This window comes from Amaranthus tricolor, chromosome 1 (assembly GCF_026212465.1).
Source record: "Amaranthus tricolor cultivar Red isolate AtriRed21 chromosome 1, ASM2621246v1, whole genome shotgun sequence".
Classification (NCBI taxonomy): Eukaryota; Viridiplantae; Streptophyta; class Magnoliopsida; order Caryophyllales; family Amaranthaceae; genus Amaranthus; species Amaranthus tricolor.
Genome location: NC_080047.1, coordinates 43,140,666 through 43,156,599, shown reverse-complemented (window position 1 = coordinate 43,156,599; position 15,934 = coordinate 43,140,666). Strand labels below are relative to the sequence as shown.

Below are 15,934 nucleotides of genomic sequence, written 5' to 3'. Positions count from 1 at the left end.
TATATGACAATTGTTGGCTAGTTGAACCGACTATTTGACCAACTAATAGTATTAATTTATTTTTTAGTTGTTAAATCAAATGTGTAAATTGGCTATTAAGGAGACATATGTAGTTAAAATTTATTTATTGATCGTTAATTAGACAATAAGATAGCCTAAAAGCCTAAGCCAATAAAAATACCTACAAAAACTTTTTGAATTTGATTGTTGGACATACGAAGAAGGAAGTAAATCTAATTTGGCATTGTGCTTGCAACAAAAACAACAAGCGAGCATCAAAGGTCCAATTTCATAATAAGGATGAAAGAAAAAATCTCCAACCATTCTGTCAAACTCCAGTTTACATAGACCCCCCAGCCCCCACGTACACGAAGTTGGCATGAAGACTGATAAGGCCATAAAAACAGACAAATAAAAAATAAAGAAAATAAGACGGAAACGGAATTTCAAGTTGAATCAGCACGGTACACGCATTCTTCCACACTTTCATCCCATCATATATGGTGCTGCAAGACAGCCTGAGATGAAAATATGGGAAACACAATGACTAACCATTTGCATCAAATAAGGCAAGAGCTTGAGCATTCCTCCAGCTGTAAGAAACAGGTTTCGTGCAGCCGACACACGAATAATCGTAGCATCAAAAACCCAACAAACAAACCACAGAGTTGACGGGAAAAAGGGACTGAGGAACAAGAAATACAATATATAAAAACCATTCAACAAACGGAGTAACTTCAGTCAATATGTATTTTCCATAGCAGGAAACATTGCAGACAAATAGGAAAATGAGTCTGGTCTTAAACAAACATACAGTAGTTCTTATTTGAAGTATACCCCATAGGCTACAAATGCCATAACGCAATTGCAAACCCTGGCTTATTTCAACTTCTGTTACTAATACTTCTACTAATATATTGTGCATAACTTGCTTCGCAAATGACAAGAATTTATAGAATGTAGAAACTTAAGGCTCCCCAAAAACAATTGCTTACGTACCACCACATGAATCAGCTTCCTCAAACTGACCGTTTTGGCGATTATTGCAACGCATACTAATACCATATCATCAATCCAAGGCCTATAGAGTAAGCTAATTTTTTATCCAATATGGAAAGCCAATCTAGCCACACCCCAATTATCACGAACATGCTCCATCCATTCAATCAGACTAGCACTAACCCTTCATATTTCCAATGCAGTCTTCCCTACTTGTCTGTCGACTCCATTCATCCCGATCTGGGTATCTTGGAACCTGATGAAAAAACTGAGTATAAAATTTTGATACACTATTAAGAAAATATTATTCCCAAAAAAAACTAACCCATCAGATAACCCCAACCCCGAAAAATAACAAGGAACAAGAAACCCAAATCAGCCAAGCTATCAAGAACATTCAACCCCTCATAAATGGTGAGCCTGTATCTGTGACATTCACGATCAGCAACTTATGTTAGAAGTTGATTAATAAGCAAGAAAAACCAGGATATAGGTTGTATTCAGCAATTTATGTTAGAATCTGATTAATGAGCATGATAAAACAGAATATAGATTGTATTCAGTTATTTATGTTAGAAGCTGATTAATTAGCATGATACAGAGTATAGACCGTATCCACCAATTTATGTTAGAAGCTGATTAATTAGCATGATACACCAGAGTATAGATTGTAGTTCTACGTGAACAACCTGACTGAAATGAGCCACATAACAAGGACTCAAAATTTTTGATAAGTGACCAACAGTACCCCATCTAACCCAACTTTAATACATTTACGCAGTGCATTTGGTTATAAGTACCACTATTTGATGCATTTGCAGTATCCATTTGGTTGGTGGTATTATAATGTGTCAATGGTAATGAGATTTTGTGTTAGTTTTCATAAAATGCGATACATGGAGATGAAGCTCTCATCCTCAAAAATAGGTTTTTCTTCACAATTTTTCATTACTACCTAAAACTACCTTTCTAAGTGATGATGGATGGGAATAAAGATTAGCTTAAGACAAGTATGATTATAAACCTTGTCAAGTAAATTTGCTAGCTAAATTATATTAGATTTTCATTACCACTATCACCATTCATTACCGATAACCAAAAGAGTCGTATGAGTAACAAGTCTTAAGTGTTGCAACTGTATTCGGATTAGGGACTGTATTTTTTACTCTAGTTTTCTTTATCTCACTCCCTAAAATCAAACTTCTATCTGCAGCTAACGCAGTTCCTCACTCTTAACACATCAACCCTTTTGGCCTTTTCTCTATTTATCTCCATATTATATCCACTCATATCTTCTACTCACACCCACCAATGTAAAACATAAGCAAAACGGACTTGAAATTAATGATTTGGTAGCCAAAATATGGTAGTAGAAATCCATATCACCAATCTTAAAAGTGTTGATGACAGAATATTTAAGTATCCAAAATAGTCTTCATAAAGTAAAAAAAATACTCACGATTTTTTGAAGAAAACACACATTTAAACTAAGATGACATTTGACAAAACATTTGACAAAGGACCCAAGAAGAGCAAAGAAAGTTCTAATTTCGATATATAGCAGCCTCATTCAATTTTTTTTACTCCTTTCCCAGCTTCTTTCAGAGTGTTTGATCCTAAAATTTAACTTGCAGATTCCACACGCCCAAACCCTCCACCTTGTAGATGCTTTATCAAACCAATATGGTCGGTCATCAGAGAAATATAGGTCACATGGCACCAATTATCCAATGAGAACTTCATACAATATAGCTAATAGCACAAAAAGTAGGCCTCCATAGCCACAAATCTACGTAGGACGGATTATGTAGCATATGAATAAACCAGTTCAACACTTCAATCTCCTCATGGTCATACTTGCTCACCAAGGCTCCATATCATAACACCAACTAAATTTGGCCAAAAATAAGTTTACAGTAATGGATGCTGTTCATTATAGCAAGATTGGCAGTGGAAAATGGCTTTGGTGTAATGTAAAGATAGCAAAATGGTTAACGAGCAACTTATGGCAATGATGCTACTAGCAAGTAAAAGAGTGATGAGGTGATGAAGAAAATAAAAGTAGGAAAGTTTTTATTGATCATCATTTTGTTGTCTATATGGTAAACAAACCAATGATGATGCTCTTTTCAGTAGTCACAACACTATCAAGAACTTAATCAAAATAATATGGGGTAGGTTAGGATACATAAACCTTATAAGTTAGACTAAACAATACCATTACCATCAGCCATAACTCCAATAAATCCATTCTTAAGTAGCAATCCACATGTTCCCTCAGTAGAGACACGAATGTATCAAGCCAGCCAGATGATAAGGGGAACCAAGAAAGCAGGTGGTAAATGAAAAAAGGAAGCAGAATAGCTAATGGTTAATCAAGTCTCAAATAATGTTCCAAAAATATACAAAAAAAAAATTGTTACCCAAATTACTTCCCACAGTCAAAGACTTCAAGCTTGCTAGAAAAACTTTATGTTAGGATTAAGAAATTATCAATGTTATCATGATAGCAAAGTTGACACTTTACTTGATATGCCAGAGCACTCCTATTCCTCCCTACATATAAATACATAAGATTGGAGAAGGGCGTGAACACATAACATACCTGTTCCAAAAGCAGGGGCCTGCAACACTCCCAAGATCACTTCAAGCTTCAATAAAAACTTAATATCAATGCAGGACCAAAGCAGGATGCACATCAGCTTCTAGTTAATCACCTCTGTAGATTCTTCACCAAAGTGTGTAAATCAGTGAATATTTAGTCCCACAAAAGCCAATTATTTTAAAACTTGTCTGAGATAGGATAGCAAACCTCCAAAAACATTTAACATAGACATCACACCAGATAACGACCTTCCCACAGAGATTGACCTTGAAACTTCTCTGCAAGTGGTATTTCCTCCTTATGGACCTGCTGCGGATGATTCAGATCAGGAAACTGAAACTCCTGCCAGAGTTTGTTGTTCTCGATTGGGGATTGAATTAGTGAAGCCTGTTTTCCAGGAAAAGGAAAGCTCATTGCCCCTGGTGCGCCACTCCACTTGCCAAAATGATTAAATGAAGCTCCGCTTAGATTGTTGCAGACACTGAACAACCTATCCTGTTTTTTTGAGGACGTCATCTGATATCCATCCAGCCAACTATAATCATCCATTATTACGTTCTCATCCCTTACGTTTTGATCATCCACAGGAGCATCACCGAATTCAACAGTAGCGGGTGTAAAACCTGGTGGAGGGCCTAAATGTCGAATAGGCCGACTGACTGGATTCTTTCGAACACCGGGTGGGAAGATAGACTTGGCCTTGATAGGAGAAACGGCAAAATCATTCCCAGAAGATATAACTAAGTCAGTCTTTGATGGCAAGACGGTTTCAGGAACATGCACCGGATACACATTACTGTTGTTGAGATTGACAGCATGCGAGAAAGGCAATGAAAGGGCAGAAGATTGGAAGGGTGCAAAATGTTCAGAAGAGTTTTGGTTCATCAAATTCCCATTGTCCATCAAGCTCAAATTTTTGAATCCATTCATCACAGAAGCTTGCTGCTCTGACAACCAACCAGAAGTTTTGAGTGGAACAGGCTGCGGACGGTGGGAGACATAATCAGCAACAGACATGGAAGGTCTTAATGTTGCACCAGGACTGTTCTGATGTTTACCATTAGGAAGGTCTTCATTTAGTGATCGTGCAAAAGGTTCAGAAAGATTTTGGTTCATCAAATTCCCATTATCCATCAAGCTCAAATTCTTTAATCCATTCATCGCAGAAGGTTGCTGCTCTGACAACCAACCAGAAGTATCGAGTTGAATAGGATGCGGATGGTGGGGGGCAGAATCTGCAACAGACATGGAAGGTCTCAATATTGCAACAGGACTATTCTTATGTTCTCCATTCTGAACATCTTCATTTGGTGATCCTGAAATGGGAAGGTCAAAAACTCCCAAGTCTCCAGCATCAGCAACCAACCCAAGGTCTTCATACGAATCCAAAATTGGATAATCATATTGCTTATCTGCTGCAAAAGGCTTGAAGACAATAACCTCTTCCTCGTCCTCTACCTCAACCGCATTCACTGGTTCCAGAACTCTGGGGCTTGTTATTTTCTCAACTAAAGGTTCTTGGCTAATCACATTTGATATCGGTGTTTTGGTTAAAGAAGCGGGGTAAGATGGTGCCTCCTCACAGAGCACAAATTTCTTCATGTCAGTATCATAATATATCCCCTGTTTCCCGATCCGCACAACATTTGCAAAGACCTTTCCAGCAGCTATAATCCGCTGTATGCGAGCTTCTTTCTCCATGGATCCCTTCCCATTCCCATAAGTATGCTTCTTAGAAAAGTCCAGGATTTGTTGTGCAGGATGAAGAGGCAGAAAACCCCTCAACTCAAAGTCCTCCCAGAGAGCAAAAAGATTTGCAGTTTCACTCTCTTCATACTTGATGGTGTTAAAAAAGCAAGTATCATCTTCATCCTTAGACATAAACCCACTTGACAACAGCTTGTTGAAAAAGGTAATACAGGAATTCCAAAAGAGCAATCTAGCACTAACTTGGTTTTCCCCTGCTTCACTGCATGCCACAACATCTGGATGACAGGCTAACCATTCCACAAAAACCAAAATACCGGGCAACAGATAACTTGAAAAGGGATCTCGTAACTGCAAACATCGCCGAACCAAATGTCCCATGAACTCAAAGATTGCAGTATACGCACTCTGGAGAAGAACTGGTCGCTGTAAGATATCAGCATACGATTGACTCTCAGGTTCTCTATTCACATTGTGCAATGTAAATATGAGAATTGCCACAAGCCTAACAATAAAAAGTCCACATTCAGAAGCATTTGATCCAAAACTGTATTGTTCTTCCAAACCAGATGAAAGAAGCATCAGAAAATCACTTTGAGACATCGCCAGCACATCTGTAAATGTTTCCTGGCTGTAAACATTGCAGCAAAAGATTAATGCACTGTTGCATACAAAAAATGCACATAAATATAGCATCAAACACCTAAATGCAATACCTTGTGCGAGTGAACAATATGCCATTAACTCTAACAAACTTTATGCAAAATGATTTTAAAGTTTCTTGAATACTGGGCGTCTTCTCTTTACTTGGAGTCGTTCTTCCTCGATTTTCTTTCGACAAGACCCTAGATTCACCTCTTCCTTTTCCTTTCCAGGACATCTGAGAAGTTGCAGCTTTGACTTTTGAAGTTCTAGAATCTGTTATCAGTTGTGAATAGCTCTGACGGTTCTGCCAAGAACAGAAAAATTTTTGTAGAAATTTCATGTGTCAGTTGCCAAAAATTAGATATTAAGATGCTACACGGTAGAAAAAGATAAGGAATAATTAACAAAAAGATTGACATGATGGCAGCACGCAAACTCTATTTGAGATGTTGGGAGCATGCAACAATAAAACAGTTTTACATTCTTCAACACTTCATCTTATAACTTGAAAGCAACTTAAGCATAATTTTCTCAAGACTTTGCGGAATGCCAAAAATGGAAACTAGGAAGAGCATTGTGAAACAAAGGGGGACAAGGGAGTACACAATTGACCAAGTACATGACTTCTATCAACAATTCCATATTTTCCATAGCAGCAAAAAGTTAATGCACAATTCCAAGAATTATTGAACCCTATTCCACTGGTTCAAAAGTGTCCAAACAACAAACGATTTCCATTATCCATAAAATGTTTTAGTAACTCAAGTCTAACAACAATTCCAAAAGCCTTAATCCATCCATTACGCAAAACAAAACAAATCAACACAAGAATCATTGTAACAAAGATAATAATTTATTCAATCCTACCTGATAATAATTAAATCTAAAAGAATCAATTTCAATGATCATCTATTGTCTAATACTCCTGCAAATCTCGCATTTTAAAGTCATTCTTCACTCGTGTTATTCAAGTAGGTGACCTATATTTCCCTCTTCTCCTCAAAGTTCAAAACCCTATGTCTTATGATTGATGCAATTTTCAGCTTTTTTTGCACATGATCAAATTGGTAATTTTAAATTACATGACATGACTATCAGTCTAGTGAAATTGCTTACCCTCTCAAATGCAATGATCAAGTTGTCCCTAGCTGTAACAAATGGGCTTTCAACAGCCAAACTACGAAAATAACGATACGTTGCAGAAAATTCATCACCGTGATATGCAGCCACTATAGCAAGCTGCAAAAAAAATAGAAAGTACAAGATATCACTGATAAGTATCATCCTACTAAGCATCATTTAAGAAAGGTATTCAGCCAATATGAACAAGAAATACCTGATGATGTGGATTTCCACCAGACGGCCACAATGAAGATGCTTGCATATAATAGCTAGAAGCAGCAGCTAAATCTCGAGCTTTGGAATCAACATCACCATAGAGACCCTTATAACGTGCAAGATCACCAAGATAAATCAAGCAACGATAACAAGAGATCAAGCCCTTCTTAATATCAGCAAATCTTTGTTCGTTGCTGGATAGAAACACTTGACTTTCTGGATCATCCAAAAAATAATCAAGAGGCAGACCATATTTTGCCCTAATTTTCAACATAAGCTCATGATAGAATCCTGTTGCCTCTGAAAGAAAAGTTTTAAACTGAGATCTAATGGAAGCAAGTCTATCAGGACGAGCATGACCACTATTTCCGTTTAGCGCTGCATTGTACAAGCTACGTAGCTCTTCTATTTTCTTGTGATGCAATTGCCATAAAGCAAGCTCAATATCATGTTTCTCCGAGAATACATTGTCTACAAGGATCATCTCTTCAAAGTTCTCTCGCATCTGTTGCCATACAATAGGATCTAGAGGAATTCTGGCATGTGCAGACTTACGACAGGCTTTTTCCAGCTCAGCATTCTGCAGAGAAACCAAGTTAGATAAAATTAATATCTGGGATATGAACATGTGGATAAGACATCACAAGTAAAAATGAAACAAAAACCACCTATAAAGAACTACCGTGATGACCCTAATAAACATTGAGACTTTTCTTAGTTACTTTTCCCAAACAAAACAAAGTACAAAGAACTACCACATATATGAACATAAAGAACTATCTCAGGAAGAAGCAAGTGATTATTTTTCTTAGTTACTTTTCCCAAATATGTGTACTATTAGAAATTGCAGCAAGCTGATTACATGCAACATCATATCTTCCGGAAAATTGTACCAATACCCCACCATTACTCACACACTAGGACAGTAAAAACTGAGAACAGGCAACGTGAAACAATGGGATTGAAGCACAAAACAACCACTATTTTGAGGATAATAAAAAAACGAAAAACCCATAGAGGAAAAGGCTAGAGGTAGTAAACAACAGCTTCTAAATGAAAAGTAGCCTCATTCTAGATGCACAAAAAGCATAAAGGTATGACTTATGCTTAAAAACCCAAAACAAGTTCATATCCAACACTGAGCTTGAGAAAATTATGTTAAATTTAGGTCTCATAGCCAGAGAAGCTGACGACATTGCACTCTTTGAAGTGTAAAACTTGGCTCAATGACAGCATAAAGAACGAACGCGTAGGAAAATAAAAAAGAAATCCTCAACGACATGATTGCTGCTTTTAAAAACAGCAGTAGATATCATCCAACACATTACGTGAGAACAAAAAACAAAACAATGATACAAAAAAAAAGTTATAACTACACATAAAAAATGACATGAAGCAAGCACATTATCTTTCTGGAAATAATATCCACGGCACGATTACAACCATGTAAATTAACTCAACTAACACTAACCTATACCAACACCTCAAACAAAGCTTGTTTTAAATATAATATTGAGCAAAGTCATATATACACATGAAATACACAACCTTACAACTAAAATTACCAACCATTAGAACCCTAATCAACAACCTTTATTCATTCTCGAATCACCGTTATATTCTGAAGAATATCTAAACCGCCTTCCAAATAGATTATTCCAATAGAATCCTATAATCCTAATCCATCAACACTAATCATTCTCAACTCATGAAGATATTCCACGGAACGTCAAAACCTCATTTAATTACAAAACAAAAGCACAAACAAATCTTTCGAGGATAAAATGCAAAACAAAAAATTCAAGAAAATATCATATGAGGCAAAATTTAGAAATCCAATTCAAGAAATCAAAACAAAAATGAAATTTTGCAAAAACTATTAAAAAAGAAACTCACCTTTTTATAAAGACGCTGAGCACGCTCCCCGGGAGAAATCTCAGAAGGTTTATCCATATGAACAGCCATCATCCATCAATTGCAAACAACAAAACTGCACTATTTCATCACCAAAAATCCACAGCATTTAATTGTCAACTAACTGCACCCGAAACACAAAAATCAATTAACAAAACGATCAAATTAACGAAATTCAATAAATGCAAAGTTACATGCAGATCTAGGTAACAAACAGATACAGAAAAATAAAACCTAGATCTATGTTAATTGGAGATGAAATCATACCCACGAAATCGAAAAAAATAGAGAATGACCTAAATAATTAGGGGTTTTGATGAGGAATCAAGAATATGGAGAAGAATGTCATCGTGGAAAGATAGAATTCTGGCGTACGTAAGTTGAGAGGTAGAAAGAAAAGGGTGAAGAATTGGTGTTAAAAGGAGAAAAGGGAGAAAACGAACAAACCGAAGAGTTCGCACAGAAAATAGAGGAGAGCGAGAAATAGAAGGCGTACCACGTTTGATTTTAAGTTTGATTATAAATATTACTCCCTCTCTCCTTCAAGTTCCACCACTTTCTATTTTCATTTGACTTATTTTTTTTTATATTTTTTTTTGCAATGACCTCATTTTCTTTCTGTAAATTTCATTCATAAATTTATTTTCTCTCCTCATTTTAACCACTTATTTTTATCATTCACTTATTTTTTGTCTTATTTTCCAACTAAATTTTACTTTTCACTAAATTTCACCCAATATAAATTGGGTGCAATTTCATAGGGACGGAGGGAATAATATTTATTTTTTCCTATAAAATTGGATTTATAATCACATTTCTCCTCACTAACCCAAGAAATCCTATTTTAATGACGATTTTCAGTTTAAATAAAATAATTAACCGTAGTTGGATTAAATTTGTAATAGTTAAAAGACATAATTTGATTTGTTTAATGGTTTGGTAAGTTGAATCATATGTTACTTGGTAATACCAATCATGTTTGATATTTCTCGTCAATAAATTTGATGTAGGGTTGAAATGACGTTTTTATGAGTGTCTTCATCATATATCATCTCCAAGTAGTGGTGTCTTCATCATATCAAAGGAATCAACTCTAAAAGATATAGATCAAATGATCCTTAATGGTGCTTAGCTCGAATGACTTAAAGGCTCTTAAAACAGTTCTGCATAAAGAAAAAAAAAATTCAAGAAGATAATATAAGTTTAATGCACAAAGGATGATGAGAGTCCAAGGAGTGCATTTGCAAAAATTTGAATAAAATAAGATGTTTTAACAACTTAATTCTAAAAAAAAGCTTCGTGAAAACTTAATTTTCAAAATAAGCGTCCATACATCCAAACCTAGCCTTGGAGTAAGTCGTTGTTACTAACAGCGACTAAAAAAAAAGAAAAAAAAGAAAAAAAAAAAAAGTAAAATGCATGAACCATTTAAGATATGTTTATAATTCTGTAAAAATAAATATCCAACATATAGTACAAGAATCTCTATACTTAAGATTTCAATTCATCTTATTATATTATATCTTACATATGTAAATTTAAGAAATGTGTATAAACAATTTATGTATAATCTATATCATGCATTAGGACTCACAATTTATTACCTATTATATTATAAATCAAATTTAATATTTTATAAGCTAATTGAAAATTTTAAGTCAACAAAAATGTTGGAGCAATAGCCAATTATTAACATTAATGTCACCAAAATGTTGAAAGTAAATGACTCCAAAGTACTTGCTCTACCCTATAAATTCTTGTAATCTTCATCAGCATGAAAAAATTTGTAGCAAAGAACACTTGGCATCAATAATAAATGGAAAATCCTAACATCTAATTTCGCATAATCTTAGTATATAACACATTGGCTTTAGTATACAACTTAAACGCAAAAAGTCATTTGTAGTAGAGCTTTCGGGTAAAGATAAACTCTATGCTTCGAAGCATTTGTGCACCAGCTTGCAATGTAGATTTTCGGTGGTGTAGAAGTTGTTGATTTAGGTAGCACACGCTTAAAAACAAAAACGTCATTATCAGCATCACCATCCCAAAATGAATATGAAATTGCAACCACCAACACATTCTAGCACCATTTCAAACTAAATCAAATGAAACTAAGTAACCTAATATCCTTAGACTTCACCAAGCTGTAGATTTTTTTTGACAAAATTTTTCACAAACAATAACTTTGTAAATTCTTTGACAAAGTTTCAAATTTTTCATTATGGGTCGATTTTGATCCTTAGACTTCACCAAGTTGTCAAAACAGCATCAATGGTTGTCAAAACAGTCGTGTACAATATTTATTTTCATTGTTTTACAGTTGGAAAGCAACACACAACTTTCTAGAAGCCCCTCTCGCACCTGGCCATGTGCTAAGTTGAGCAACCAAATACCCACCCTTGCTGCTACCCCCTTGATCCTCGTCATTGCTTCACATCGTACACAATGCTGTCACACAAAACATTCAGCCTACAGGACTTTTCCAACCAACTAAAGGATAGTAGTGCAAACTATTGCATCTTCAGGTTTTACTTAAGTGAATTATATATATGCAGTACGCAAAGGATGCAATTCACAGCATTAAATCAACAGTAGAAAATTTAATATGAACAGAGATGCACCTGTCACTCTTGAAATTCCTTAATGACATATCCCAATTCTGATCTTGTTTAAACAACAGGTTGCCTTTCATATACGATGCATATGCCTGGCAACGGTGAAGAACACATGATCAATTCGAATAGCAATTAAAAGATAATTCAAAGAACCATGTCGGTTATTCACTTGAATAACACAAAGCTATTACACATAATAAAACATATTACGTAGCCTAGTGAAGCTTTAACAATTCATATTCCGGGACTTTATAAATAACTAAATAACAAAAGACTGAAGCTCACAATTTGTGGATGCGGGAATGGCGACCATGCTACACTGCAGCTTTGCTTTGCTTCGAACTGTTACTGCTGATGCAATGTTGTTATGAGCTAGTGGTTTGTCTTGCTGTTGGAATGCTGTTAGGCTGTTGTAGATGTGTGGATTCAGGCTGCGAGTGTTGTTACAATGATGTCAAAGTTGTGCTGTAGAGCTGCTGTTGATGTCCTGTGCTCATGGCTCTATCGAAGCAATCGTCGCTAGACGAAGTGCTTCCAATGCTGCTGGTCTATGGTGGACGATGGCTCGATTGGTGCTGCTAGTACGAGGGGTACATGCGTACAAGCTGCTGATACAAGCTGTTTGATCAACATGATAAATTTCAACTTATTCACATATATTTAGTATTACTTAAGTTCTTGATTTTACTAATCAAGATCAAGGATCAAAGAGCTAGTATTGATAGAATATGTCATCTACTAAACGATCATAATACATTTCATGAATCATAAAACACCCAATAAAAGCACATCAACATAAATATGATTTGTTGACAACTATACATGAAACGATGATGTAATAATTTAAGAAGTACTTTTGTAGACAACATACTCATTAGTTAGCATTTCAGCAAAGGTAAAGAAATATAGGCCATGTTGAGTAAATTGATGTAGAAGATACAAGAATAACCCATAATTACTTATGGTTCACTTAACAATGTAACTATTAGCAATAATAACATTACCATATACATAGAAATAATAACATGAGAATGTTTTCATTGTATGTAGTAGTATGTGCACAACTTTGATTTAGCAAATATGGAGCTGTTGTAAAGTATTTTGTATCAAAGGAACCTATGAAGACTTCCAACAATAGTTGCAGAGTGATGTAATATAAAACTTGCTTATCAATAAATAATAAGCTAACAAGACATATAAGCACAATGCACTGGCTTTTGAGACATCAATGATTGATTGAGTAAATGCTCTTGTTTCAAGTTAAAGATTTTTTTTCATTCATAATATATCTTAATAGAATCAGATCAGTAAAGCAATATCTAAGCATTCAAGTGTTAATTATACTTGTTAATTAGACGCATTCATGTGTTAAAATATGATGAGAAGCAAGCATCAATAAGCTATGTGGAGGAGGATTGTCTTACACGTGTGCTGCTGTATATAAGGTTAATGTGGTTGTCGGTTGTTGTACGCGAAACAAAACTGTTGTCCCGTAGTATGTAATTGTTGTGTGTTGTCGTATCAATGTTATTTTGTTGCTATCATTGCCGCTAATGAACTGAAGAATGTGGACAAAAGAAAAACATTCAAGATCATTTGTATTAATAGCTGATATATTCCATATGCTAGCACTTGAGCTTTAGTTAAACACGTGATGTAGTAATTTTTTAAGTTTCTGTCAATATGAATTGCAAAACTATTTTCAAAACATATATGCAATCAACAAAGTCATCAGTGAACATGCAAAATAGGTGTTTTTGTAAACTATTATTAACACTCCTGTTGAATTATGTAATCATAGTAGAACTACCGTAGAAAGTTGCAAAATGTTCTAAATTTTTCAAAAATGACAATTGCTTAGAAATAAGCCTCATAATAATTTTAAGTTGGCGTATGTCAATGATCGTTTGAAGACTTTAAGTATTCAATTTAGAATAGAAAAGTGGGTGCACTTATTGAGTCGTTTGAAATGCACATAGAGAAACTTCACCAATATAATGCAAAAGCAATCAATCACACTTGCTATCACAAGAACCTCTAATTGTCCCATTAGTCCTACAACTTCAACATATTATCATGTGCAACCCTGACTATATGCTAAAGCCCATGTGAAGGTATACTAATAAAATGCTTAGATGATAAAGAAAAAATCATTTACCTGCAATCTAAAGAAGTTGTTGGAGAATTAAATGAAGTGAAGCGCGGAGGTTTTTGTGTTTTGAAAATCAGATCATGTTGTAATAAAATCTTTTTGTGTTACTTGAGTTCTGCCCACAATTTAGGAGACTTGAACCTAACTCATGGTAACAGACAGGGCAATAGTTATGCCGAACTAACCATGGGATTATGCAATCAGAATGATATAAGTGATTGCAGGGCATTTTCCTTGCTTCAGTGCGCATCTCGAATTGATCTTTACAAACTGGGCAATGTGAATCAGTCTGAATATGAGCCTGAGTGATCTTGATTGTTGGCATAGCATCGATTGCTGATCAAGGAGCTGGTGGTGGACCTTGCCGATCAACCAGCAGCTGCTCAATACTTACCTCATGTTAGACTTCATGTTAGACATTCAAAAGCAAACACAAATATAATAATCACAATATCAACTTAGATGGAAAATGCTCATTTATCAATACTTACTAATAATAGGAAAGTCCATTTTAACCCAATGTGCTCAAGGAGTTTGAATCCATCCATATCACGCATATGTACATCGCTTACAACAACATCAAAATCGTATTTATTCTGATGAATCAAGGTCAAGGTAATCTCTACTCTATTTGTCTTGGTAAGTAAGAACACACAAAAATACAAAAAAAAAAAACTACTTTGTGATCCAAAAAATATAACTAATCCATGATCTTTTCAACAAAATAACTCAGTAATAAAATTACACACAACAAAAAACCCCAAAATCAGTTTCATAAACAACCAAATTAACCCTATAAACATCACATATACAAATTAAACATTCCATTTTCATAAACAACAAAGTTCAAGCTTCTCAACAAAGTAACCCTAGAAAAATCAAAGCAATCCAAATCCCCAATCTATAAACCCTAAATGCACAACAATTTAAAACCACAAAAATTACTGTATTTTATTTTATGTCGAAAAATTTGAGAGATGTTGACCAAAATATAAGCTTGATGGACTACTACTCTTATTGCCAAGTGATTTTGAGATGGAACCTCATCGAACTTGTGTGCCGTGGGCACTTCTCTTTTGCAAGGCTTGTCGTAACATACAAGTCCAATAACAAATTTATCACTAACCACCCATTGATTCTTCATTCTAGTAGTACTAATTAACTTATAATTGTACTCCATAAATAAGAACTAAAAACTTAAATTTCCCTAGAAAGCAGGCAAGCATGTCCACAACTTTATCTCAAATTCCCAGAAGAAGAGTTTAGTTGGTGGTGTGGAAGACCAGACCAAAACCCATGTTGATGCACTTACTTTTGCTCACAAATCTCCATTTTCTAGAGGGAAAAAATAAGAACAGATATAAACCTTATCCGCATCACCACATTATGAAAGCAGTGTGAAGATTTCTCGGCCCATGTAAATAATGACCGTGATATTAGAACGCAAACATTTAGAACTGTTCAATTCAAACCAAATTGACCCAAATCTGGTGAATTGAATTGAAATGTTGACTAATCACACACAAAGCCCAAAAGCTACCCGGCACAAAATATCAACCCAATCACCCAAAATTCTAAAAGTATGGCATTGCCTTGAATAAGTGGTTTTGCAACCATTAGGACAGTCATTAGGACATATATAAAAGAAAAAATAAATGTAAGGATTTGCATATTATTTACCATTCCCGAAGCCTAGCATGAATCTATGACGATGGCACAAATGCTACACAGACTTAGTGAACTTATGCTTTTGCTGCATTCATGAATTCGGGAAAGAGGATAATTAGGGTTAGCAAGGGGCTTTGAGAAAGGAGTAAATGAAGGTAGATGAATCAGAAATGAGGACATAAGGAGGATGATGAGATGAAGAAAGAGAGGAGGAGGAAAGAAGCAAAGCTAGGTCAAAAGCAATGTGAAAATAAGGGTAGATGAATCAGAAAGGAAGATTAATCAGGC

The 15,934-nt window shown here is 35.1% G+C and overlaps 1 protein-coding gene across 15 annotated transcripts; it reads right to left on the bottom strand.

Moving 5' to 3' along the window:
- Positions 1–686: 686 nt before the first annotated feature.
- LOC130827334 (nonsense-mediated mRNA decay factor SMG7-like) lies at positions 687–15,934 on the bottom strand. 15 transcript variants are annotated; one of them, XM_057693089.1, is made up of 13 exons: positions 15,659–15,921; positions 14,470–14,545; positions 13,985–14,367; positions 13,251–13,384; positions 12,112–12,444; positions 11,833–11,918; positions 9,191–9,332; positions 7,293–7,874; positions 7,073–7,195; positions 6,028–6,260; positions 3,812–5,942; positions 3,605–3,727; positions 687–1,255 (listed from the first exon to the last, which is right to left on the bottom strand). In XM_057693089.1, exons 7-11 carry the CDS (start codon positions 9,260–9,262, stop codon positions 3,836–3,838), a joined length of 3,117 nt encoding a protein of 1,038 aa, XP_057549072.1. In that variant the 5' UTR covers positions 9,263–9,332; positions 11,833–11,918; positions 12,112–12,444; positions 13,251–13,384; positions 13,985–14,367; positions 14,470–14,545; positions 15,659–15,921; the 3' UTR covers positions 687–1,255; positions 3,605–3,727; positions 3,812–3,835. The 15 variants fall into 15 exon arrangements, with proteins under 15 accessions (XP_057549072.1, XP_057549064.1, XP_057549014.1 ...); XM_057693081.1 differs by having other exon boundaries at positions 13,985–14,357; XM_057693031.1 differs by having other exon boundaries at positions 13,985–14,357; positions 14,470–15,934.